We start from the raw sequence: 27,102 nt of genomic DNA on the forward strand, positions 1-27,102 counted from the left end.
ATGAAATGGATTATGATAGTGTATTTATAGCAAAGTTCACTTTTACCACATTTACTTATTTCCTGTTGCTTTGTTGAGAAAGGCTTTAGGTAGTTTGCATTTCCTCAGTATGTATAGCATATACCTTGCTGAATATAAGTGCTAAAATAGTAATTTTTTTCTTATTTAAACAGAATGCTATTTAGTTATTATGAAAGTCTGTTTTAAGTTCTTTCCACTTGTTTAATTTTCTTTTTGACATAGAAACAAATCCAGATGAACATTTTTGTGGTTAATTTTTGAAAGAATTTTCTATAGGCTTCTTTTATCACTGAGGAGGGGAAACTAGATGAGAATGGGTCTGTTTTCTAGTAGAGTTTGGATGGTCTGGCAGGTTTTTTTATAAGTCGTCTGCATAATGGTGATGCAAGGGGAATGTTTCTCTGTGATCGATGGTGTGCTTTATGAACCCGAAAAACTAGGGACTAATTTAAGGTGTTATGTCTAAGTCCAGAAGGTTATGTAACCCTCAGTGGTAGTTTGAATAAGAATGCTCCCAGTAGACACTTTTTTCTTTTAAAGGTGCATTTATTTAAATGCTTAGTCACCAGGGAGTGGAACTGTCTAAAAGGATTAGAAGATTAGGAGGTGTGGCCTTGTTGGAGGAACTGTGTCACTAGGGTGGGCTTTCAATTTTCAAAACCCAACCCAGGCCTATTGTCTTTCTCTTTCAGCCTGTGTTTCAGGATGTATCTCTTAGCTACGTCTCCAGTACCATCTGTACCACCATGCTCCCTGCCATTATGAAAATGAACTAAGCCTTTGAAACTTTGGAAGTGAGCCCTAGTTCAATGCTTTCTTTAATTTGAATTGCCTTGGTCATATGTCTCTTCACAACAGCAGATCACCAAGACAAACTTCAATATGATATTTTGATGTGCAGTAAACTTTGTTTCTATGACGAAGGTTAATAGTTTAACCTCTCTAACTGTGTAGTAAGATTCCCAAAGATGGAGAAAAGGATGAAACTAATGGAAATGATGAGAAAGATCAGGAAGTTGTTTGCATTTGATCTTCACTGAAGTGTTGCTAGGGCTTCAGTGAATGAACAGGCCGGAATTTATTTGTAGATTTTGTGCAACTCAATATTTTCCTGGGTCCTTCCTCAATGCGTCCTAGTAGTGGCTTTAGCTTTGTGCATATTCTGGGATAATATACTGTTCTCATTTGCTTTCACTCCAGGCACTGAAGAAGCAAGAAGCTAAAGCAGATGAGAACGAGGACGCAATGAGGAACAAGCTGCGACAAACTGAAACTGAGAAGAGCCAGGTAAGACCTTGAAAATCATCCCTCCGTCAGCGTGGTAGTTGGGGCTCACTGATACTTGCTGAGCATTGTGAAAAGCGTCCCCGAGATCATTTTGTAGGACATCCTGTGAGGTGAGGTGGCTTATGGCTCTACCTTCACTCTGGAAAACGCACACAGGTCATTTGCTGCCATGTCACCCTTCACTACTCTCCTTCCTGAGAGTTGGATAATTTTCTGTTTCCTTGCTGGAGAACACTGAAAAAAAAAAAAACTTGACTGTTGAAGGCTAGTTACAAAAGACCTGCTGTGTGAAGGCTAGGCATGTATGTGTTCATTTTCTCTATCATAGATATGTGTAGTTAGCAGCTCAGATCTGAAAATATCCTCTGTCTTAGTCATTGTCTCGTGCTGTGAGACACCATGAATGAAACAACTCTTAGGAAAGAAAACATTTTATTAGGGGCTTGCTTACAATTTCAGAGTCCATTATCATCATGGCAGGGAACATGGCAGCATATAGGTAGGTGTGCTGCAGTAGCTGAGAGTTCTATATGCTGATCTGTAGGCAGAGAGAATGACACTGGGCTTGGCATGGGTTTTGAAACCTCAAAGTCCACCATCAGTAACACACTTCTTCCAATAAGGCCACACCTACTCCAACAGGGTCACACCTCCTAATCTTTCTAATCCTTTCAAATAGTTTCACACCCTAGTGACTGTGTATTCAACTATATGACCCTACAGAGTACACTATTACCCAGAGCACCATATGCTACATTCTCATTAGTTGTTAAGGCCCTTTGATACCACATCTCTGAATACACAGAGTCCAGCACCTTAGCTCTTAAAGGTGATTCAGAGACCAAATAGCCTTTCCGTTTTCAAGTATTAAGATAAGGAACTTTGAAGGAAAGTTCCTGCTGTTTGCTCACTATCCCTTTTTACCTCTACTTCCTGAACGCTAACCATTCTCTGTAGACTTTAGTCTTACTTCCTTACTAGCTCCATGTGAGGCAGGGTATGTGAGCCCTTGGGTTTGTCCCTTGGGAGTTGACTGTTGAGGTTCGGATGGGTTTCTGACCAGTAGGGGCTTGCTTGGTTTCAAAGTCATTTCCACTGAAGTGTGATTTTTTTTTTTCCTTCTTTATTTCATTGTAGACTCAAGAGAACAATAATAATATTTTTATGGATTTGGTGGTAACACATATACTTTATTAGCTATGTGTATAATTTTAAAGTACTGTTGCATAAATGGATAAAAAAATACTTTGGTAATTGGAAAGGTGTGTCAGTAAAGTGTTTACTACATAAACACAAGGGCTTAAACTCATATCTGTAGCATCCAAGTAAAAGCTTAGCCTGTTGGTTTACCCCAATAATCCCAGTGCTGGAGATATAGAGGCAGGAGGATCCTGCAGGCTTGCTGGTCTGCCAGTCTAGCCAAATGGAGAGCTCTGGGTTCAGTGAGAGCTCTTGTCTCAGAAAGCAAGGTGGCAAGTGATGGAGGTAGATATGGGATGCTAACCTTTGATATTAGCACGCATGTTTTCTAGACTATACACACACACTTGTGCACACGTACACAAACACATACATGCAGTAGGGTCAGTCTAGTGTGAAATGATTATAGAGTCACATATGTATAGAGAAGTCTCTTGTACTTTTCACTCTGTTTCTGTCAGTGATCATGCTTTTTATGTAATTGCCTTTGAATATCAAACCAGGAAATTGTCAATAGTACAAGTCACAGTGACTCTACAGATCTTCTTAGCTTATTTTTTATACAGATGTTAAAAGGTAGTAGTTTGCTTGAATGAAATGATTATTTAAAGTAAACATTTAACTACTTAAAAGCACCATAATACAATTTTTTGGAATTTTCTTATGTTTCAAAATGTAAACAAGTACAGAACATATAAGCTCCACATAAAGAAAAAAGCAACACCAAAGCAATTTACATTCTATTTTATTGCCTTCTTCACCTTGAAGTAAGTAGGTGTATTCTGAACTTCTAGGATATTTGCTCAGCTAACTGATGATATTTTCCATGGGTATTTGTCTAGTATCAATATTATTAATGAAATTTTAAATGTATTTTTTGAATTTATAAGCTTAAAAAATTAGGTGAAATATACTCTGAATTATTTGATCTCTATAGTTTTTGTTCTAATTTAGAAATGTTGACCATTCTTGTCCAAGAAAGCATTGTTTTATAGTTTTATTAAAATTATTAAGGACTGGATGGGGATGTCAAGAGATTGGTAAAAATGATTATTTTAGAGATTAATTGAGGCTCGGGATGGGAATAGGGGGTTGGGTCAGAGTCAAGATGAAACCGATTAGGGCCCCGATCTCTAGCAGACTTTATGCAACTCCCATTCTATAGATAATTCAGATAATTTTAATGGAAGTTAAATGTGTGTTCAAGCTGAAATGCCCATCCTTTCCCACTCATTGTGAGCATGTCCTAGAAACTATTTTGCTGTTTTCTTCTTAAATTGTGGCCCATTGGGCATATTTTGTTCATTGAGCACAGTTATTTTGTGCCTCATTTTCCATGTTTTTATCTTGTTGAAACTCTAGCTGGAACAGGAATTGGAGCTCTCACGCCGGCTGCTGAGTCAATCTGAAGGCAGCAGAGAAACACTTTTGCATCAGGTGAGTCTATCAAACTAAGACAGTCTGCTGTTTTATTAAATCTGGATGGAGTCTCCTCTCTCAAATGTCTTTGTGAGATGAAAAAAAATCTAGATCTAGAATTTTCCCCCTAGGGCATGGATGTTAGCACAGAATGCAGATAGGAAGATTCGGCGAGCTCTCAGAAAAGCCAGCCCTGGTTTCCGCTGTGACAATGTATTTTGCTGACTGCTGCTCTGACTTTCTACTTATCTCTCTCGGCAGAACAGTGTACAAGCACACTGGATATGTAAGATAAAAGTTCCCAGGAGCTTAATTCTATTCAAGGAGGCACTGGAGAATAAAGAGGAAGGAGAAAATACATTGAATAGACCTTTGACTGTCTAAGTTCCTTTGAATACATCACTGCTTTGCTCTTGTGGTCAAGATGGAGCCGGCTCCTTTTAAAGACGAGGCTTAGTTGTGAGGTCTAATGCTTTGTGGCCCATTAGACTAATAGAAGTTGGGGGCTTCTGATGTCTAAAGTTGAATAATTTTATTTATTTATTTTTGTTTTATTCCTTAGTACTTTTTAAAAATTATTTATTTATTTATTTATTGAAAAAATAATTTCTGCCTCCTCCCAGCCTCCCATTTCCCTCCCCCTCCTCCCGCCCCAGGTCAGCTTACATACACTGGATAAGGGTAGATGTGTTTATAACTGCCTCTCTTCCTGTGTTTATTAAATCTGACCATGTCTCCTTTTGTTGTTCGATATGATTTCATATTTCATATGCTCTTCAGGCCAGGGTGTCCAGTGTCCTAGGTGCTCAGAATTCCCTCTGCATCCTTACAGTGATACTGAAAATGAACGTGGCACCTGCTTTGTGGAGCCTTTAAGATGTTTGTTCTGTAATCATTGGTCACGAGGAACTAATGTTGGCAGAGCTCAGAGTGTGTTTTCTGGATGTTGGTATATAATTCTATGCTGTTTTCTTATATTTTTAAGCGCTGATTTGTAACATTTTTTTTTTTTTTCAGTTTTTGATGCAAGAAACTTCTTTGCACGTTGTCATCGTGACTTTAGCCAGATTTTTTTTCCCATTGCTTATTTGATTTTGGTTGTCAGGGATGTATTTGTTATATGGTCGAAATTTTACCAGTCTCTTTGTATACATATCAAGATGAATTAGAAGCTTATACGTCAGTGGTCTACTGCTTTCCTGAGGTCTGTTTTGATATTATAATATGCTAAGTCATGAACCCTTCATTTGAGTTTAATCACCAGCATGGCATGTTTTCATGATAGAAAACAGGTGAAGATTAAGAAAATAAATTAGAGGTAATGAGTAGTAGTAAAGTCAAATACAGTTGTATTTGAAGCACGCATTGTAGCACATAACCTATCTGATAGTAATATCAGAACTCAGGAACCTGAGGCAGGAGGATTGCTGCAAGAAACTAACCTGGGATATGTAAGAAAAATGTGTCTGAAAAAACAATTAAAAAATTAAAATGTACTTAGACTAGTGTGCTAGTCACTGTTCTATTGTTCTGAAGGGACACCATGACCACAGCACCTCCTATAAAGGAAAGCATTTAGATGAGGTTTGTTTACATCTTTAGAGGTTGAGTCCATTGTCCTGGAGGGGGGAAGCATTGCAACGTGCAGGCAGACATGATGCTGGAGAAACAGCTGAGTGTTCTACATCCAGATCAGAAGGCAGCACAAAGAGAGAGACACTGGGCCTGTTTTGAGCATTTTAAACCCCAAAGCCACCCCTAGTGAGACACTTCTTCCAACAGGGCCACATCTATCCCAACAAGGACACAACTCCTAATCCCACACCCTAAGCACTCAAATCAACTGAGCCGTGGGGGGCATTCTTATTCAAACCACCACAATTAGGATGTTGCTCAGTGGTAGTACACTTACTTGCCTTCCTTAAAAAGGTTCTGGGATTCATGAAAGTTTCCCTTGCATCAGGCTTCTACCCAAATCCTTAAAGCTTCCCTTTCAGTCATTTTTCTCAGCACTCTCTCCCTCCACTCACCCGCCCCTCCCCGGCCCCCATCCCATCTCTCATGTTCCCATGCCCACTACTCACAGTCTAAGTGGGGAGTTCCTCTATTTCCTCTGCCTGGGAGATCCATGCATTCTGCTCTTGGGTACTTCTTGTTCTCTAACCTCTCTGGGTCTCTAGATTGTTATCCTTTACTTTAAAGTTAATATCCACTTATGAATGAGTTCATACCATGTTTGCGTTTCTGAGTCTGGGTTATCTCATTCATGATGATTTTTTTCTAGTTCCATCCATTTGCATGCAAATTTCCTGATGTCATTGTTTTTAACAGCTGAGTAGTACTCTATTGTGTGAATATACCACATTTTCTTTATCTATTCTTCAGTTGAGGGGCATCTAAGTTCTTTCTAGGTTCTAGTTATTATAAATACTTGTGGTATGATGAGCATCCTTTGAATGTATGCCAGTAGTGGTATAGCTGGGTCTTGAAGTAGAAATATCATTTTTGCTTTAGGTTAGAGAGTGGTAAAGTCTGAGGATATAAAAGGAAGTAAGGTCCTGGATCATTTTGAGAAGAACTTGTGCAAATACCCTATGGTTAACTTCCCATTTGCATAACTTACATTTCCTCTGTGAGGCTTCCGTTGGTCTAACTATAACATACAAAATAATATTGAACTTGGAAGCCACCTAATAATTAACTCAGTGGCTTCAACAAGGATGGTCATCATTTGGAAGTAGAGATATTATGATTTAAAAAAAGGTTTCAGGTTAAACTCCCAGAAGTAGTAAGGAAAAACTAAGAGGTGTTGAAGTTGTTTGTCACTATGGACACAGGGCAGAAAAGGCGTTCCTTGTGAAAGGAGCAGCAGGTGGAAAGCATGGGTTGGAAACCTCCCTCTAGGTGTGGGGTAGCCTAGGAACCAAGCTTTGTCTTGTACCACAATAGCCCAGTAGAAGCAGATGTTTTCATCCAGGAAACAGTTTATAGTAATCTGTAATTCTACTTGCTTTCTGCTTTTGAAAACTGATAACAGTCCGATTTTGACTAAATGCCTTTAGGTGGAAGAACTACGTACCCAGCTTACCAAAGCGGAAGGTGACCGGAAGGGTTTACAACATCAAGTATCTTCCATTGCCAAGCAACAGTCAAGCCACCAGGATGATCTAAGAGATGACTGGAGGTTTAGAAGAGGTATAATTCTACATGCTGCCTATGTGGCTTCCCATCCCCAGAGGTGCACTTCTCATGCCGTACTTAGTAATCTTTCCAATTTCTTAATCATCTGCAAGGTTTTTCAACAATTTTGTTATAGTCTAGAATTTGATTTGAATTTTTATTTTGCTTGATTTCTCAACGCATTTCCATTACCAAACCTTCTTGTCTCATGGGCATTGTCTAAGAACATCCAAACATTTTGGTGAAGTTTTCAGTACCATCTCTTTTTTACGTGTGTATCTTTGTAATGAAGTTGTAAATGTGCCTTTATTTTATCTTTTCTTCCCCCCCCCTAATTTTTAATATGTGAACAATTATTATTTGAAGCCTGTTATCTGGAAAGTGGAGAGTGGAATCTAGTCTCAGCTTGATTTAATACTGATCATAGTCAAATTCAGAGGCATCTTTGTTACTTAGCTCATTTGTCTGTTTTTTGGTTCTTGAAGCTCTTCCACTGCCATTCATGCCCCTGAGCCTTCCTAGTTCTTCTGCCTTAGCTGTCCCTTTGTTCATGTTTTGTGATTAGAGGTTGATTTTGCCTTGTGTCCTAGTGATGGCTTTTCTTATTTAGCATTTCTCCTGAGAGCTTTAGCTGTTACCTGCGGGAACCACCCCAGTCTGCTTCTACTTAGTCTTCTGACTTGTGCCGAGCAGATGGAGTCCCGGTTGGTTCCTCCCATGTGTTCATCCACAGAATGTGCAGTCAGTAACTGACAACTGAATCCACCCTCTCTCCAAAGCACATTTTTCTAATGCCTTTGGAATTGCACCCTCCAGTATTATGTAGGTGGATGACATTCTTTCCATACCTCTGTGAATGTGAAATGTCTTGTTCCTGCCTTGTGACATAGTACTGACCATGCCTTGTCTGTTTTGTTTTTTTTTTTATGTGTAGATGATATGATTTTATTCATAAAAGACCTTAAAAACTCCCCCAGGAAATGTCTACAGATACAGACTTTACATCTCATAAAAAAGCCCATCAAAATTCTTTTTTTTTCTTTTTTATTTATTTATTTATTTATTTATTTATTAAAGATTTCTGTCTCTTCCCAGCCACCGCCTCCCATTTCCCTCCCCCTCCCCTAATTAAGTCCCCCCCCCAGCCCGAAAAGCAATCAGGGTTCCCTGTCCTGTGGGAAGTCCAAGGAACCCCCCACCTCCATCCAGGTCTAGTCAGTTGAGCATCCAAACTGCCTAGGCTCCCACAAAGCCAGTATGTGCAGTAGGATCAGAAACCCAGTGCCATTGTTCTTGAGTTCTCAGTAGTCCTCATTGTCCGTTATGTTCAGAGAGTCCGGTTTTATCCCAGGCTTTTCCAGACCCAGGCCAGCTGGTCTTGGTGAGTTCCCAGTAGAACATCCCCATTGTCTCAGTGTGTGGGTGCACCCCTCATGGTCCTGAGTTCCTTGCTCGTGCTCTCTCTCCTTCTGCTCCTGATTTGGACCTTGAGAATTCAGTCCTGTGCTCCAATGTGGGTTTCTGTCTCTGTCTCCTTTCATCGCTTGCTGAAGTAGTTAATATTCAGGAGGATGCCTATATGTTTTTCTTTGGGTTCTCCTTATTTAGCTTCTCTAGGATCACTAATTATAGGCTCAATGTCCTTGGTTTATGGCTAGAAACCAAATATGAGTGAGTACATCCCATGTTCCTCTTTTTGTGTCTGGCTTACCTCACTCAGGATAGTGTTTTCTATTTCCATCCATTTGTATGCAAAATTCAAGAAGTCCTTGTTTCTTACTGCTGAATAATACTCTAATATGTATATATTCCATACTTTCTTCATCCATTCTTCCATTGAAGGGCATCTAGGTTGTTTCCAGGTTCTGGCTATGACAAACAATGCTGCTATGAACATAATAGAGCATATACTTTTGTTGTATGATAAGGCCTCTCTTGGGTATATTCCCAAGAGTGGTATTGCGGGGTCCAGGGGTAAGTTGATCCCAAATTTCCTGAGAAACCGCCACACTGCTTTCCAAAGTGGTTGCACAAGTTTGCATTCCCACCAGCAATGGATGAGTGTACCCCTTTCTCCACAACCTCTCCAACAAAGGCTATCATTGGTGTTTTTGATTTTAGCCATTCTGACAGGTGTAAGATGGTATCTTAAAGTTGTCTTGATTTGCATTTCCCTGATCGCTAAGGAAGTTGAGCATGACCTTAAGTGTCTTTTGGCCATTTGAAGTTCTTCTGTTGAGAATTCTCTGTTCAGCTCAATGCCCCATTTTATAATTGGGTTGGTTAGCCTTTTACAGTCTAGTTTCTTGAGTTCTTTATATATTTTGGAGATCAGACCTTTGTCAGTTTTGATGATGCTACTATAGAATGCCTTCTCCTGAGGTGATGGTTGAGAGGCTAATAAAACCAAATGGTGCCAGGTAACCACTAGAGTAAGAGAAGTTTGCTATTTTCTGGGTTTTTTAACTTCCTGTTTTTTCTTTTTTCTTTTCCCTGGAATTCTTAATATTTTTGTACCAATGACTGAGAAACCTGAAAAAACTGTTTGTTGTTTGTTGACATATAACATATTACTATTTCTGGTCTTCATATATTCATGTAACTAAATGTTTGATGGAAACTGCTGTCAGCTTTAAAGGAAGTATCCCAATTTTCATTGTTGAGTTGGCTTTGTGCACAAATTGACAGCCATAATGGTCTGGAAACATTAAATTTTTCTTCAGTTTTACATGATATTGTACAATATAAATAAGTTCTTACTGAAATGAAATATTTTCTAAGTAAAAAGCAAAAGGAGGCCTTTTTCCTCCTTCTTATCTTGATTGATGGTTTCATTCCCCGATCCAGATATTTCAGCCTAAAACACAAACATTTGAAATAATTTCTTTTCTCCACTCATTAATTGGTCTCTGTCTCTAGTCTGTTGTACATCTGTCTGCAGCTCTCTCATTTTCTTTTATATTGGAGACAGGATCTCCTTCTCTCGGTTAGGCTAGCTTTGCAGCTGGGATCACGTGCCGTATTCTCTGGCTGTTGGGATTACAGCCACAAGTCACTCATGGCTTCTGATAGCTCTCAAATCTGTCACCTCTCTTTTCCTTATTCCAGCACCCCACCCCATCTTTGGCATGTGTCAACTCACTTGTACTTCCACTTAAACTTGCCTTGCTGTGCTCTGGCTCCCCTAAACCTGTCTCCTATACTGCTACTCAGGGCATCCCTCTAAGGTACCAGCTGTTTGTTTTATTATCTTTACTAAGACCTCTCACTCCAGTGTGTTCAACTCTTATGAGATAAGAGATATTGCACACCCCCTGTACATTGTTTCCCTGAGCATAGGATGGTACTGTTCCCCTCAGTGATTAAAGAAAATAAATGCATTTCTCACAGATTTGGCAGCTGGGAAGTTCAGATGCAGGGGCTGCGTGTGGTGGCAGCCTTGCTGCATAAAATCACAGTGGATGGTGAGAGAAGACTGCAGGGATGGGAAGGGAAGGGCCAGATGACATGTCCAGTGGGGGCCGGGGAGAAGGGGAGAGAGAAGGGAGAGGATGAATGAGAATGAACCTGAGAGTCAACTTGAAAATGTTCATTTGGGAGGGCAAAACCATTGATAGCAAAGCCATATTCCTAATGACTAAAACGCCTGCAGCAGGGCATTAACCCATCCAGAAGAGTGAAACTCTTATGAGCTACTCAGTTCTTGAAGGTTCTCCATCTTACAGTGTTGCACTAGCAGGCTTCAGCATGAATTTTTGATGGCCATTCAGACCATAGGTAGATGTAAATTTCCTTCCACAAACTTGAGTTTCTAATTACTGTCCCATATTGAAGTGAGCATCTTCCCAGAGTGTATATAACAGTTCTCTGGATTTGTGAGGAGAGCATAATTTTTCTTCTATTTTGTTAATGTTTTAAATATTCTAATTTTGTTAAATATTTTCTTGTATATGAAACTTGTTTATGTACATATGAATATTTACCCACGTTGGTATTTTATGTGTTTAAGATGCTATAAAACATTTGGTATGTATGCATTCCAAATATATATCTATTTGATGAAGTATATATATGTATACATTATACCTATGTATTTTATAGAATATATATATATATGTTCCAGTAGCTAGCCACACTGATGTTATATATATCATTGAAAACATCATAAAGTCATATTACTGAGACTTATTATACATATGTATAGAATCCCATATATGCTTATTTATATTATATTTATAAAACTTATAAAAACATATCCATGGAGACCAGGCTAGCCTTGAACTTATGATACTCCTGCTTTAGCTTCTTGAAAACTGGAACTAACTGGTGTGTGTGTGTGTGTGTGTGTGTGTGTGTGTGTGTGTGTGACTGTGTGACTACCTGGCTGGTTAAAATACTTGTTATCTAATGTGCAAGATTTAATCTTGCTATCTCTTGGTTTTTAGGATAAAGTTGAATGTCCCAGTGCCTGGCCATGCATGAGCTTCCTGCTGCCTCTGTCTCTTCCTGCCCTTGTATTGGTTAATTGTTGAGTATGAAGCTACCTGAATATTAAATCCTGTTTTGTAGCCTACACTTTATACTGTTTCCGTTATCCAGAGTAGTACTCCAGTGCCATCTCTCTTAGCTTAGTGAAGTTTGTATCTGTTGTGTAAGTATAACTTAGTTCCTTGATCTCCCTGTGTCCTTTTTATTGTCATCTGTCAGGCTGATCTTATGCTATTGAAGAGCCTATATATCTTCCCTTTCAATGTGCGAGTTTGAGACCTTTACTATGTATCTCAAATTGGAATGTAATTTGTAAATTATATACAAATTTGATGTGTTCATATTTACTTCACTCCTTTTCTAGAGAGAAAATTATTGGGAAATCACTGGTTGAATTGTTAATATATTCTAATTGCTAATATTTTAGAATAAAGGAAGCATTTTGTGTGTTTTTCCATTTTTATAATGCAAGCACTTTGCCAATGGATTTTTATGTTGACCATTTTCATATGTGAAGAGCATGATAAAATGTTCTGTGTCTCATTGACCAAGCATTTCGTGTTGAATTAAATAATGTATATTGTTTAGTTTTATAATTTCAGGTATAGTCCAGAATTCGGGAGAGTTAGTGAGCCAGCAGTCAGTTTTACAGAGATTGAGGAGGACCATTTGTTGTTTATATGTAGGGACAGCATTGCACTGTGGAAGCCTCAGTAGCATCAGTATATATATAGTAGCCCGCTTGAATCCAGTGTTTCTGCTTTAACGTTGGCAAGTAATGTAGACACGCAAGGAGTGCAGTGAACAAGAGCTATAGGAGTTTCCTAAAATAAACTCTGTCAGAGATTAGGAAACACTGAAAATATTCCTGTCAGAAAATAGGATGGTGTAGCTTCCTATGTATTTGGAAGCTACATAAAACTTGTTAGTGTACCTGATTTAGATTGATACTGCATTCTGAGTTTAGCTGATTGAGACATGATATTGTTTGGTGCTCATGAATGTGCGAGACCCCTGAGGCTGGAGATGACAGATTGGAGAAGTCTGCAGTGCTGCTTGAGTGGCTTATGGTAGCTAGGACATTAAGACACAAAGTGGTTGTTCTTCTGTGAATAAAGAATAACCAACGAGCTTTCCATTTACCTCTTAAGGGGTCGAGCGGGAGAAGCAGAGTCTGGAGAGGCAGATGGCGGAACTGCGCGTGCACCTGAACTTCAACGCCATGGCTTCCGAGTTAGAGGAGGTGAAGCGTTGCATGGAGCGGAAAGAGCAGGAGAAAGCAAGTCTGTCAGCACGAGTAGAGGTGACGGCTGTCTTTAATCTACACTTGAAAGACGTTTTTATTCTCCCTAGTTGCTTAAAGAAATTTTAATCAGAAGTTGTATTATTTTGAGAGCTAGTATTGGAGATGAAGAATCTAAAGTAAAGCTAACAACTGCTTGATTCCTATATAGTGCCTCTGTAGAGCTCAGATTTTCTTTCAGGACTCTGGAATGAGGTCTTTTACTAGTTTCCTTCATTATTTCAAAGTGAAAGTCTCTTCTCTTCTTAGACTTGAAGTCACTTCTGGACCTGCACACAGGAAGGGCTTTCTTCTCTGAGATAGCAGTGGTTTATTTTGGGGATGAACGTGGCAGATGGCAGTGATAGCTCTTCTTCAGAATGCTTCAGACTCCCATGTCTGTAACTGTTTGTCTGAAGGGGCCCTGCCATGCCCCCAGGAACTGGAGTTGTGGGGTGCTCATGAATACGTGGTGACTGTGAATGAAGCGAAAGCAGGCGCTGCCGTTTCCTGTGTGTCTTTTATCTAGCGCAGATGAGGTAATTATCAGAATATATTAAAAATCAAAGAAAAGGACCTCATGAAAGGAAATAACTTAATTCCAATTATAATTATGCAAATTAGATCAAACACCGATGGCACATTTGGAAATAGATATGTATCAGCTCTCTCCTGCATCTGTTTATTAGTGCGGTTGCCTTCTGATAAGTTGCCACATTTGAAGAGTTTCCATAATTATAGTGATAGGTAGAAAATTGATGCTCACAGTGCCTGACTTTATATAACCCAAAGGAACCAGCTTGTTTCTTTAGCCTGAATTTCCCTTTTATCTTGTCAGCATGTCACTAAAAATACCTTTTCGATTTCATTCAAGATTTAGATCACAGAGATAGTAAAGATAAAGAAAGATTGGCGTACTCTTTCCTAAGCTTTCTAGATGTTTAGTAAATACCAGAAATAGCTCCATTGCAACAATATGGCCTCTAAAATTTGCCTCATGGGTATTAGTGTGGCCATGGTCCTCCTGATGAAAGTGCCCAAGTAGGGCTAGTTAGCAGAAGTTAAGTAGAGGTAAAATAAAGCTATAAATATCGGGTCAAAACCAGTGTAACAGCGCTGCACTTTCAGCCACAGCGTGTTCCCTGTTTTCTTCTTCTTCCTTCCTTCCTTCCTTCCTTATTTCCCTCTCTCTCCCCTCTTTTTTCTTTAAACTTATTTATTTTTTAAAAATAATCTTTTTTTCATTTTATATTCCAATCCCAGTTCTCATTTCTTCACCTCCTCCCATTCCTCCCACCTTCCACCCACCCCACCCCCATCCACTCCTCAGAGAGGGTAAGCCTTCCCGTGGAGACTCAGCAAAGACTGACACATCACTTTGAAGCAGGACCAAGGCCTTTCCCACTGTATCTAAGCTGAGCAAGGTATCATTTTAAAGAGAATGAGCTCCACAAAGCCAGTTCAAGCATGGGGACAATCCTGGTCTGACTGCCAGGGGCCCCACAAACTGCCCCAGCAATACAGCTGTCACCTACTTTCAGAGGGCCTGGTTTGGTTATGCAACTTCCCCTGCTGTCAGTCAGGAGTCAATGAGCTCCCATTAGCTCAGGTCAGCTGTTTCAGTGGGTGTCCACATCATGGTCTTGGTGCCTTTGCTCATATTATTGCTCCTTTTATTATAAAAATTGGGTGGTGTGGGGAAATCTTGAAATCCACTGGCGTTTAAAAATGGTTTATAGTACCTTAATAATAGTCTCAAGGGATCCTGATTCTCTGTTTCCAACTTAGTAATAATCCATGGGAGTGATTTTCATATAGGTTAGGCCTGGTTGTACAGGGTTTGCTTGCAAAGCTGTTGGAGAGAGGCCCTTATTCACATACCAGTACCATCAGTTGCATCTCAGGTGCTCTTGAAACATAGTTGTGTTGTGTCTTCTGCCCCCCCCCCCTTTAAGAAGACAATGAAAAGATGTAGTATTCACCTCCAGGAAAAAGTTTTACTTTTCAGCTCCCTGCTTCTTTGCTCCTCCACTCCACCCCTCCTTCTGAAACATGGTCTGTCTTTGTAACCCAGAGCGACTTTAGATTCACTATGTAGCCTAGGCTGGCTTCAAACTCCTGCCTCAGCAGTCTAAGTAAATTTCTCTCAGCTGTTTTGGATTTAGCAATATTTCTGATTATGCCTTTTTTGTTTTTCACACCTTGTGGTTCTGTTCTCAAAGTGATATCTGCTACAGGTCTGTGAGAAATAGGGGTTATAGATCACTGAGTTGTAGCTGCTGACAGCTGAGACTACCTCTGAAATGTGATCAAATGCCCTTTAGTTTCTCGGGTATTTTTATAAAATGTTAGGTAATTTGGGAATGTTGGGCTATTGTTGCCTTATGTACTTTATAACCAGACAGAAATTAACCTTCTGTAGTTGTGTGTACGTTTTGTGTGTGTGTGTGTGTGTGTGTGTGTGTGTGTGTGTGTAAAACCTTGGGTATTTTTTCCTCTGACAGCTTCTCCACATTATTTTTTTTTGTACTTTGAAGAACTATATGCCTGGGAGTGGGACCCCCTCCCCCACATGAACACACACATTGATTTGCTATTGTTCCAGTCTTGTTTGTGCATCCATTTTGAGAAGAGACTGCATCACAACAAATTTTCTGATATTCTGGCTCTTAAAATATTTCTTCCCTTTTATTTGGATGTTCTTTGAGCCATAGATGCAGGAGTTATAATATAGATGTATCTTCGGGGTCTCACCTGTAGCTAATAGATGTAGTCTCCTAATGTCTTCTGGGAGAAGGAGAATTAGCCTCACCCCCTGGGTGAGTCTCCTCCAGTGAAGCTATTTAGCTGTGCAACCACAACCACATATGCACAAACTAAAAAAAAAATGGACTTGGCAGGTTGTGTGTGTGTGTGTACATGTGTGTATGTACATGTATGTGTGTGTAAGTGTGTGTGTAACAATAGAAGAAAACAGACTGCCATCTTTACAGTGGGGGAATGGGGCAGGTTTGAGGGAAGGAAGCCAGGAGTAGTTGGAGAAAGCAAAGGGAGGAGGGAACGTGATGTTATTCTATTTAAATGAAACATATTAAAAAAACCACAATTATTTACTTATTTATTTACTTATTGTGTGTGTGTGTCCACATGTGCACACACTACAATGGATGGAGGTCAGAGGACAGCTTGGAAGAGTCAGTTGTTTCTACCATGTGGTCCCAGATGAACCCAGTTGTTAGGCTTGCTGGCACGCCCCTTTACAAAACCTGTGAGTCACCTTGCTGGCCCGCCACTGCATGTATGTTTGAGACAGGGTCTCTCACTGTTCTTGGAACTCTCTGATTTAGCTAGGCTGGCCAATGAGTGATCTTCATGATTCACCTGCCTCCACCCCACCCCATCCCCCAGTGTTGCCCTTAGCATGTTATTGTGATTGTCTTCTACTTGGGCTGTGGGATTGAACTCAGATCCTGATTCTTGCACGGCAGGTATTCCCCTCTGAGACAGCACTTCTCTTCTTTTAAAGATCAAATATGTTAAACCAAAATAGATGTACAAAATGAGATTATTGGCCAGCCCAAGAACATGTATGTGATGGTGGTCCTTAGAATTTCTGCTTTTAAAAATTTTTTTGATTTGATTTTTTTTTTAAGACAGGGTCTCTCTGTGTGGCCCTGGTTGTCCTAAAACTCATTGTGTAGACCAGGCTGGCCTCGAACTCAGAGAGCAACCTGCTGCTTCCTCCCCAGGAATTAGGTGTGAGCCACCACCACCCAGCTTAGAATTTGTTTAATCATTAATGCCCTTTCTTTTTAACTATAGCTTTCCTATAATTCTATAAAATCTCATATAAAGTCTTGACAAGTAACATTTTTCTTAAAGTTCCCAAATTTCCATCCTTTATTTGGCCTTTGTTTCAGTTTTTCACTGCTTCTGTTTCATTTTGAGGAAATCCTAACGTATTCCCTCCTTGAAGCCTTTTTGGAGTATCGGGACCAAAGTGACAATCTCTCCATCTGTCTTTTGTCCACATCACTAGTATTTTTTTTATTAACGTCTTTACATTGGCTTAAAATGATCTGGATATATTTCTTTAAAATTTCAAAGTAGGTAACAATAAAGTAGAAAAGGAACTAAGGATTAAGCCAGCAGTCTGTCACCAAGATAGAATTGACATGATGTTTTTATCTCGTAAGACATCATGTTCGAATATCTTCTTCTTATCTGGAGACGCGTGTTCTGTGTCCTGCCATTAAAGTGATCCAGATGACTGGCTCCCCTCGGCAGTGCAGTTCAGCAGAGAGAACGGCACGAGGGTGCTGGTTCATCCTCTTACACTTTGGAACTATCATCAGTCTCTCGTTGTCTGTCAAACACTCGCCTGTTGACCGAATGGATGACAAGATGACAATAGCTAAAGGGGTATTCGTGGCTGCAGGGCGGATTCTTCCTCTTTCACATGCCGTTACAGGAATCCTTGCGATTTTCTGTCTTTTCTCCCATAATTTGTTTTACTGACGTTGCTTGTCTTTCCAAGATTGTTGCACTGTGCTTTCACTCTGATGTTTGTTATTTTTTTTCCTTTTATTTTGACATTTTGCTTTGGGTTATTTACTAGTATGCATTGATGTTAAAATGCAAACTTGTAGCATAGTAGGAGCTCCTGTGTGGGTGTGGGTTAAAATCAGGTTTACTGTCTGTGCCGTACTGTGTTAGTACACAATGTATTAACCTGTATTGTGTGCTCAGTTAGCATTCATTCGTAAATTTTTTAAAAGTAAAATCTTATAATAATTTTGAAGATTAACATTTGTTGTTTAGTTCTTCCCTCCCTTCCTTCCTGTGATGTGTTGTGGAATAATCTTTTTGTACACTGTGAAGATGTGTCTTTGACAAAGTACCTTCTGATTGGTGTAATAAAGAGATGAATGACCAATAGCTAGGTAGGAAAAGAGGTTAGGTGGGACTTCTGGGAATAGAGAGAATTCTGGATAGAAGAAAAGGAGAGTCGGAGTCACCAGTCTGATGGAGAGGAAGGAACATGGGCAGTACAGAAAGTAAAGGTATTAAAGTCACAAGACAAAAAGTATATTCACAAAAATGGGTAAAAGCTGTAAGTAATAAAGCCTAAGCTGTTGATTGACTTTTTATACTTTATAAGGAGTCTCCTTATGGCTATTTGGGACAAATATTCATCTGCAGTGGTGTGTGTGCGTGCATGCGTGTGTGTGTGTGTGTGTGTGTGTGTATGATATGCATATGTATATATGTAGGTATGTGTGCCCAAGCAAGTGGAAGGCATCAGATGTCTTGTTCTATCACTTTTCACTTTATCCCCCCGAGAAAGGGTCATTGAACCTGGAGCTGGACTAGAGGCCAGCAAGCACCAGTGACCTTGTCTCCAGCCTTATATGTGGGTGCTGGTGATCTGAACTCAGGTCCTCATATCATCCTTATGCAGCAAGTGTTCACAGCCACTTCTGAAAAGCATGTTCGTTTCTGTAAGGGCTGTCCATCTTTGCTTTGTTCAACTATTGCATTAACTTTGTTACTGAGAAAATATATTGAAGCAGTAGTTTTATATTGGGGGATAACAGTGAAAGTATCTCTGGGAAATCTAAATGGAAGGAAGCTGTGTTTGAGTTGGTGTAGTCTGAGCTTCAGATTCTACCTAAGAGTTCAGTCTGTAAATGCATGGAAAATAAGAGCATTTTTCACTTCTTCTAAACTCAGGTTGAACCTCATTAACCTTGATGGGTTATTTGTATTTGTAAGAATTCCAAGCACCCTTGATCAGTGATTCCCCTGATTTAATCTCTGCCGCCATCTTCTATTGACTTAACTCTTCATGAAAAAACTTGACTTTTAAAAGCAGCTAAGAACTTGAAAGAAAATAAAAAGCCCCCAAACCCAACCAAATTAAACCAGGCTGCTGCACATAGCTTAGATTAAATGTTGGGAGTAATAACGGAGTGACAACTGACATGATTAGTCATAAGGAAAACCCTGGGCTATAGTTCCAGAAGGCACCTTTAACAAAGAGAGGGTAGTGAAAAAGCCAAAGCCTAAACCATGTTTAGTGCAGTAGAAACGGAGAAGTCTGGTTCTTAGCATGAGGTCTTTTGAGTCCTGTGTTTCCTGTACAGATCCGGTGACTTAGGTGGTGACGTACCACTATTGTTAACAGGATTCTTGGAGACAGAGGTCTGAAGACCTTTATTACTCTGCGTGTAATTCCCTGTTTAAAGTCTCGCTAGCCCTTTCCTAATCCAAACCTATGTTGTAAAATAAGGCGCTGTTCCTAAGTTTTAATATTCAAGATGTATTTTTAAGAAAACATAGAGGCCAAATTTATTGAACTTGGTGGAACTTAGTCTTCCTCTAACACTGTGGCAGATGTTAAGTCTGTCAGTGCTCTGTGTTCCCATGTCTTTTAAAAAAGGTGTCTCTTGGCAGAGATACTCTACAAGTGAATACACCAAACACAAACTGGAGGGTTCAGTTTAATTCCCACGCCCTTCTTCCAAATAATAAAAGCTAGGAGTTTAAGAGTTTGGGAAATAAGACAGCCCTTCTATTGTTTATACTCCCTCAGTGGCTTGAAGAATTCTGTAGTCCAGAAAGTAGAAGTGTGCTGAATGTCTTAGTTTTTCTTCCATTAAGGCATCACTAATATTTACATATTTATCATCTGATGATATTTAATAAAGAAATAATTCAGGAATGAGAATATTTTCAATTTTCATTTTCTGATACCATTATTTTTGTAACAAGACAGACATTGCTAGGGATAAGACTTGTGTCTGCAGTTTGTTGTGCATTTGTGTGTAACTGACACCTGGAGGAAACAGGATAGTAAGTGTGATACACTAATTGTGAAGTATTGACAGCTTCATATTAGTTATAGGTTGACTTAATGTCTGAAGCAATTAAAAAGATAAACTCCAGCTTTGGACATAATAGCTTGACTTGGAAAATGGGTAGTCTGAAGCCAGCAAGATGCTGTGTGCCAGTGTATAAGTCCTTTACTACCACAGATACCATTGAGAGGCGTACACAGGCTTTAAACATGCAAATTTAGCTGTTTGTATATTATGCCTGCAGTCTTTATTGTTACCTTATCTTTAGAGAAATTTTAATTTGATAGCATATCATTTTAAGTGGCAAATTAAATTGTTTTTTAGGTGCTTGTTTCAGGGAGCTTTCTACAAGGGCATAAAATGAGAAAAGATTGTACTCAGCCTCACGCAAGCATTGGTATCGCTGTTATACTCTTTAAAGTTTGGAAATGGTAAAATTATTTCTGTAAAATGTAAAGTTCAATCATTCCTATATATTCTGAAAACTGTTTTAGGTGCTGATAAGTAACATGACTAATAAAGCAGAAGTCTGTGATTTTCCTCCTTAAATCTGGGAATATTCTTTTTTTTTTTCATTTTAAAGGACAGTTTTGCTGGGTCTGAGACTTTAATTGCTTTCTTTTAGCCACTAGAATATAGTGTATGTAAGTTTTCTGGTTTCCATTATGCTTTTGTTTTGTGAGACAGGGCCTTATGTAGGCAAGGATATTCTTGAATTCTCTCTGTAGCCAAGGATGACTGAATTTCTGTCCCTCCTGCTTGCTTGGATTACAAGGGTGTGCCAGCATGCCAACTTTAAATGACTGGAGATCAAACTCAGAGCTTCGTGCATTTTGCATTCTACCAACCGAGTAATCTATCAACTGAGATACACTCCAACTCTTGGTTTACTTTTTTCTTTTCTTTTCTTTTTAACTTGGATTATTATTCATTACTTTGTTGACATCATTAAGGTATCAATATAAAATAACAGATGTGATAAACTGACATTTAGGAAGGTTGATATGCAGCTTTGGAAGCTAGTTACACTCTGTAGTCCAGGATAGTCTGGAACTCAGCAAACAAACAAAAACAGAGAAAACACCACTACCACAGAATGAATAAGGAATAAACTTGAGGGGAAAGCTCAGAATTTGCAAAATGTCTTCTCTTTTACTTAGCACTTTGGCTTTCAGAAATTTATCTTGCAAGTGTATTCAAAAGTGTGAATCAGAAGGTTATAAAGGAAGAAAAAACTTGTTAGGCATGGTGGTGCATGCTTTCAACCCCAATACTTGTGGGGGGGGAGAGAGAGAGAGAGAGAGAGAGAGAGAGAGAGAGAGAGGAGAGAGAAGAGAAGAAGAGAAGAGAGAGTTGCTATTAGTTCTGGGCTAGCCTCATCTACATAGCAAGTGCCAGACCAGTCAAGGGTACATAGGTAGACTCTGTCTGGAAGAAGAAGGAGGAGAATGAGAAAGAAGAAGAGGAAGAGTAGAAAGAGGAGGGAAGAAGAAGAAGAAGAAGAAGAAGAAGAAGAAGAAGAAGAAGAAAAGAAGAAAGAAGAAAAGAAACAGCAGCAGTAGCAGTAGCTGTTTTTAAAGAATTATTTGGGATAGCTAAAGATTAGAAACTATCTACAAGTTTGCTAACTTTCCTTTTCTTTCTTTCTTTCTTTCTTTCTTTCTATTTATTTATTTAATTAAAAAACCACCAACTATTTTTTTTTCATTATAAATATCAATTCAAGTTCCCACTCCCTTTCCTCCTCCCATTCCCTCCACATACCCCACCCCACCCCTGTCTACTCCTCAGAGAGGGTAAGGCACATTGCTTTGGGGAAGGTCTAAGACCCTCCCTACTATATCTAGGCTGAGCAAGGTATCCCTCCAAAGAGAATAGGCTCCCAAAAATCGAGTACAAGCAGTAGGGATAAATCCTGGTGCCACTGCCAGTGGCTCCTTATTATGCCCCACCCATGCAACTGTTAATCACATTCAGTGGGACTAGTTTGGTTCTATCCTTGTTCCTTCCCAGTCCAGCTGGAGTTGGTGAACTCCTATTAGCTCAGGTAAACTGTTTCAGTGAATGAACCCATCATGGTCTTGACCTCTTTGCTCATATTCTCATTCCTCCTACTCGTCAACTGGACTTTGTGAGCTCAGTCTAGTGCTTCAATGCGGGTCTTTGCCTCTGTTTCCATCAGTTGCTGGATGAAGGTTCTATGGTGATCTTTAAGATATTCATCAGTCTGACTATAGAGCAAGGCCAGTTCAAGCACCCTCTCCTCTATTGCTTAGGGTCTTAGCAGGGGTCATCTTTGTGGATTCTTGGGAATTTCTCTAGAGCCAGGTTTCTTGCTAGCTCATAATAGCTCCCTCAATCAAAATATCTTTTTTCTTGCATTCATCTCTGACCTTCCTCCATCTCAGCTTTTCCTTTCCAGTAAGTTCTCCTCATCCTCCCCTTTTCCCCCTTCTACCCTCACTTTTCCCCCCACCCCCTATAGTCCCAATTTTTTCAGGTGATGTCTATTTAGACTTTCCAGGTGGATTTATATATGTTTTTTCTTAGGGCTCACCTTGTTACTTAGCTTCTCTAGTATCATGAACTATAGGCTCAATAGCATTTGTTTATGGCTAGTATCCACTTATGAGTGAGTACATATCATATTAATCTCTCTGGGTCTCAGGGTGGTGTTTTCTAGTTCCATCTATTTGCATGCAAAATTCAAGAAGTCATTGTTTTACCACTGAGTAGTACTCCAATGTATAAATGTGTCACAATTTTTTTTTTATCCATTGTAGTGATAGGAGCAGTGGGGCTGTGTCCCCAGCACCCCGGCTGCCCCGCTAGCTCAGTCGGTAGAGCATGAGACTCTTAATCTCAGGGTCGTGGGTTCGAGCCCCACGTTGGGCGCCAAAATGTAACGGCGTAAACGAATGCAGACAGATTGTAAAAATATATATACAGCTTTAATGGCGAAATGGACTTACAGAACCACCATTCCCGCGGAGACCAGGAAAGCAGAAGGGACAGCTGGGAGCAGGCTCGCCAAATTTATAGGCAAACATTAGCCCGAGGCGAACATGCCCCCCAAGGGGCGGGACTTATCCCTACAATCCATTCTTCAGTTGAGGGACATCTTGGTTGTTTCTAAGTTCTGGCTGTTACAAATAATGCTACTATGAACATAGTTGAATAAATGTCTTTGTTGTATTATTGAACATCTTTTGGGTATATGCCCAAGAAGTATTACTGGATCCTGAGGTAGTTTGATTCCCAATTTTCTGAGAATCACCACACTGATTTCCAAAGTGGTTATACAAGTTTGCATTCCCACCAGCAATAGATGAGTGTTCCCCTTACTCCACATCCTCTTCAGCATAAGCTATTATTGGTGTTTTTGATCTTAGTCGTGCTGACAGGTGTAAGATGGTATCTCACAGTTGTTTTGATTTGCATTTCCCAGATGGCTAAGAATGTTGAGCATTTCCTTAATTGTCTTTTGGTCATTTGAGATTCTTCTGTTGAAAATCTGTTTAGTTCTGTACCCTCTTTTTAAATTGGGTTATTTAGAATTTTGATGTCTAATTTCTTGAGTTCTTTATTTATTTTGGAGATCAGTTCTTTGTCTGATGTGGGGTTGGTGAAGAAGCTCTTTTCCCATTCAGTAGGCTGCCTTTTTGTCTTTATGACTGTATCCTTTGCTTTACAGAAGCTTCTCAGTTTCAGGAGGTCCCGTTTATTTATTGTTGCTCTCAGTGTCTGTGCTACTGGTGTTATATTTAGGAAATGGTCTCCTGTGCCCATGCATTGAAGGCTACTTCTCACTTTCTCTTCTATCAGGTTCAGTGTGTTCAAATTTATATTGAGGTCTTTAATCCATTTGAACTTAAATTTTGTTCATATGGATAGATAGATATGGATTTATTTTCGTTTTTCGACATGTTGACATCCAATTATGCCAGCACCATATGTTGAAGATGCTCTTTTTTCCATTGTATAATTTTAGCTTCTTTGTCAAAAATCGGGTTTTCATAGGTGTGTGGATTAATATCTAGGTCTTCAATTAAATTCCATTGGTTTACCTCTTTATTTTTATGCCAGAACTGTTTTCATTTCATGCTGTTTTCATTACTGTAGCTCTGTAATAGAACTTGAAGTCAGGGATGGTGATCTCTGAAAGTTTCTTTATTGTATAGGATTGTTTTGGGTATCCTGGGTTTTTTGTTTTTCCATATGAAGTTGATTATTCTTTCAAGGTCTGTGAAGAATTGTGTTGGGATTTTGATGAGAATTGCAGTGAATCTATAGATTGCTTATGGTAGAATTGCCATTTTTATTTTGTTGATCCTACCTATCCAAGAGCATGGGAGAGATTTTCCATTTTTTGGTATCTTCTTCAATTTCTTTTTTCAAAGACTAAGTTTTTGTTGGATAGGTCTTTTACTTTTTTGGGTAGTGTTATCCCAAAATATTTTATGTTATTTGTGGTTACTGTAAAAGATGAGTTTTTTCAGATTTCTTTCTCAGCTTCTTTATTGTTTGTGTATAGGGGGGCTACTGATTTTTCAGAGTTTATCTTGTGTCCTGCCACATTAATGAAGGTATTTATCAAATGTAGGAGTTCCCTGGTAGAGTCTTTGGGGTCAGTTAAATATACTATAATATCATCTGCAAATAGCGAACGTGTGACTTCTTTTCCATTTTGAATCCCTTTGATCTCCTTGTGTTGTCTTATTGCTAGTTATAACTCTTACTTTTAAATTAATCCATTTCTATTATTTGTATTATTGGCTCGTGGCTTGTTACCTCACACTTTGCTTCTTTGGCAGCTGATGATGTCTCTTTCGTTTCTGCCTTCTCTCTTTCTGTATCTGTTTGAAAATCTTACCTGGCTATAGTCTTCCCTGCTGTAGACTAGAGTAGCCTCTTTATTAACCAATGATCATGAAACATATTCATGTCATACAGAGTGGCATCTCATATCATCTCACCATTTCTAATTTAAAAAGGAAGGTTTTAACTTTAACTTTGTAATATTGCATATAACAAAACATGTATCAAGCAAGAATTGCAGTTACAATATTTATTTTATTTGTATTTGACAAAATTAGAGAAGATACTCTATCATCTATTCTGTCTTTGTGAATCTAAAGTTTTATATCTCATTTATCTTTTAGCATAATTATGGAAAACTATTATTAAATCTATCTTGTCTTCAACTCTATTAAAGACCCCAGAATGATATAATATTACCCTAGTAAACAGGAAGTGCATTGTAAGCATCTTTCAAAACTCTAGAAATGACAGAGATATCTGGATTTCTACATAGTCACCCAAGTTGGGGTATCCATCTTCAACCTGCTGGCCCATATTATCTGACAGACATTTCAATGAAGCAGGAAATTAATAGTCATCAATAATAGTCAAACTTATAGCCATATTAGTTAGGTTTTCTAGATATGCAAAGATATATTTCAAATGGATATGTAATCTTGAAAGACTGTCTCCCTGTATTGGCAGTTTGTCCATCATTTTCTTCTGTTTCCTGTAGAATGTCTGGCAGTTTCATCTGTGAAGCAGGAACCATGAAGGACAATCCTGCTTTGTTTTGACAATGTTTAGCAATTTTTTTCCTGTGGGTCTTGCATGTCCAGTTTGTATAGCACACTGTCAAGCAGTCTAGGTACAAGCAGTTTCTTGCCCATATGGCTAGCTTTGCCACAATGAAAGCAAACTCCATAAGGAGCTTCTTCCATACCCATTATCTTCTTGAGGTAATTGGCATTGCCAGGATCAGACATGTCTCACTGTCAAGAGAAAGTCTAAATTCTTAATACATTTTAAATGCCATATTCTGTAGATCTTTGACATGTTTGAAGATTACCTATCCATTTGAAAAATATCTCTGCATATCTAGAAAACCTAACTAACATGGCTATAAGTTTGACTTATATTTCTAGATATCTCTACATATATAGAAAACCTAACTAACATGGCTACAAGTTTGACTATTATAGATGACTATTAATTTATATTTCTTAACTATATATTACATTTTTAATTGAGCTCTATAAATGTAATACTTTAAACAAGAATAGAAATATAAATATAATATAACAAAATAAACTTAAATTTGTATCAATAAACCAAAATCTATACCAATTTCAAGTATTTTGAGATTAGCAGTTTTCTTTTGGTTTAAGGATTTAGATTGAATAATCTTTCCTTTTTCCTCATTTCTGTATCCTATCTCCTTTTCTTCTTTTAGAAAGACATTGACTATGACCATTAATCATTTATAGCCAACCCTGTTTAAATGAAAACCATTTATAATCAATATTTTGGGAATATTAGGCATAGTTTTCTATGCTAACTACTTCCTGGGGAGTGTACTGGTAATCTTATGGGATTCCTGAAAACAATGCAGAATTATGTTTAAATCTTTATTGTAATAGTCTGTGAGGCTGCATAATCTCAATCAATTACCTTGAAGCTATCCTGAGTGTTAGATCACCTGGGCCATCACTCCCATGGAGTAATTAAGACTCTCAGGGGGTCTTAATTACAATTACATTTCTCTCATATTTTATCTAGGCATATTAGGTACAAGACTTAGACTTTCCAGGATAGGACCGCTATTGGAATAATTTCTGTTATTTGCTTGTTATGTATAGCCTGGACATTTAGCATATGTTTCTTGATTTATATTGTTCTTGTTGGCTGTCGTTTCATTTTTGTTTATATTATTATCTTTCCTTTCTTCTGCACAATACTTGATATTTGTTCTTATTGTGAATAGTTTTATGGTAGGATTACCACTTTCTTATTTAGAGAAAAAAAGGGGAGAAATATGGGGGGATTTCCGTCCATTTAGCCAATGACTTTTGGGGTAGCAAGCCTTAGGGTGTGGTCTTGTCTGCCTGCAACACAGTTTAAAAGCTGAGAGAGAGAGTTGGACACTCCCTCTTGTTCTTGTGCTCTCTTGGGTGGTCAGAGCAGAGAAGGTGGCAGAGAGACAGCTTGTGGTTGGTGGTTTTCTTCACCGCTGGGCAGAATGGCTGGGCGAAGGCAGCTGCAGCGGTGACAGCTTCTGATTTGTTCTGTATCCATGAGCTTGTCTTTTGATTGGTTATTAGAGTTTTGTGAGTTTTCACCTTAGGTAGAAATTGTGTCTTTAGTTCAGGTTATGAGTGGTGCAACTTCTCTGCTCCTGGGCCAAGTTTTTTCTGCTTACTCTGCTGCCCAGATGTTTGTGGTGTCTGCTGCCAGCCATCTTCAGCTTATCCTGTCCTCGCACCATGATGGGCTATACTCTGTGAACATTGGGCCCAAATAAATCCTCCCCACCTTAAGCTGCTTTGTTTAGGTATTTGGTCACAA

The 27,102-nt window shown here is 38.9% G+C and overlaps 1 protein-coding gene across 3 annotated transcripts in view; it reads left to right on the forward strand.

The window, feature by feature from the left end:
- The window catches only part of LOC121434350 (centrosomal protein of 128 kDa-like), a 359,842-nt gene that overhangs the window by 77,323 nt on the left and 255,417 nt on the right, over window positions 1-27,102 (forward strand). For all 3 annotated transcript variants that reach the window (XM_041633226.1, XM_041633227.1, XM_041633228.1), the window contains 4 exons: window positions 1,222-1,308; window positions 3,871-3,945; window positions 6,990-7,122; window positions 12,747-12,898. In XM_041633226.1, the coding sequence (XP_041489160.1) occupies window positions 1,222-1,308; window positions 3,871-3,945; window positions 6,990-7,122; window positions 12,747-12,898 (447 nt within the window). The remainder of the gene's footprint in view (window positions 1-1,221; window positions 1,309-3,870; window positions 3,946-6,989; window positions 7,123-12,746; window positions 12,899-27,102) is intronic.

Source organism: Microtus oregoni, unplaced genomic scaffold (assembly GCF_018167655.1).
Source record: "Microtus oregoni isolate MIOR12 unplaced genomic scaffold, Mior012 000043F_ref0000047, whole genome shotgun sequence".
NCBI classification, from domain to species: Eukaryota; Metazoa; Chordata; class Mammalia; order Rodentia; family Cricetidae; genus Microtus; species Microtus oregoni.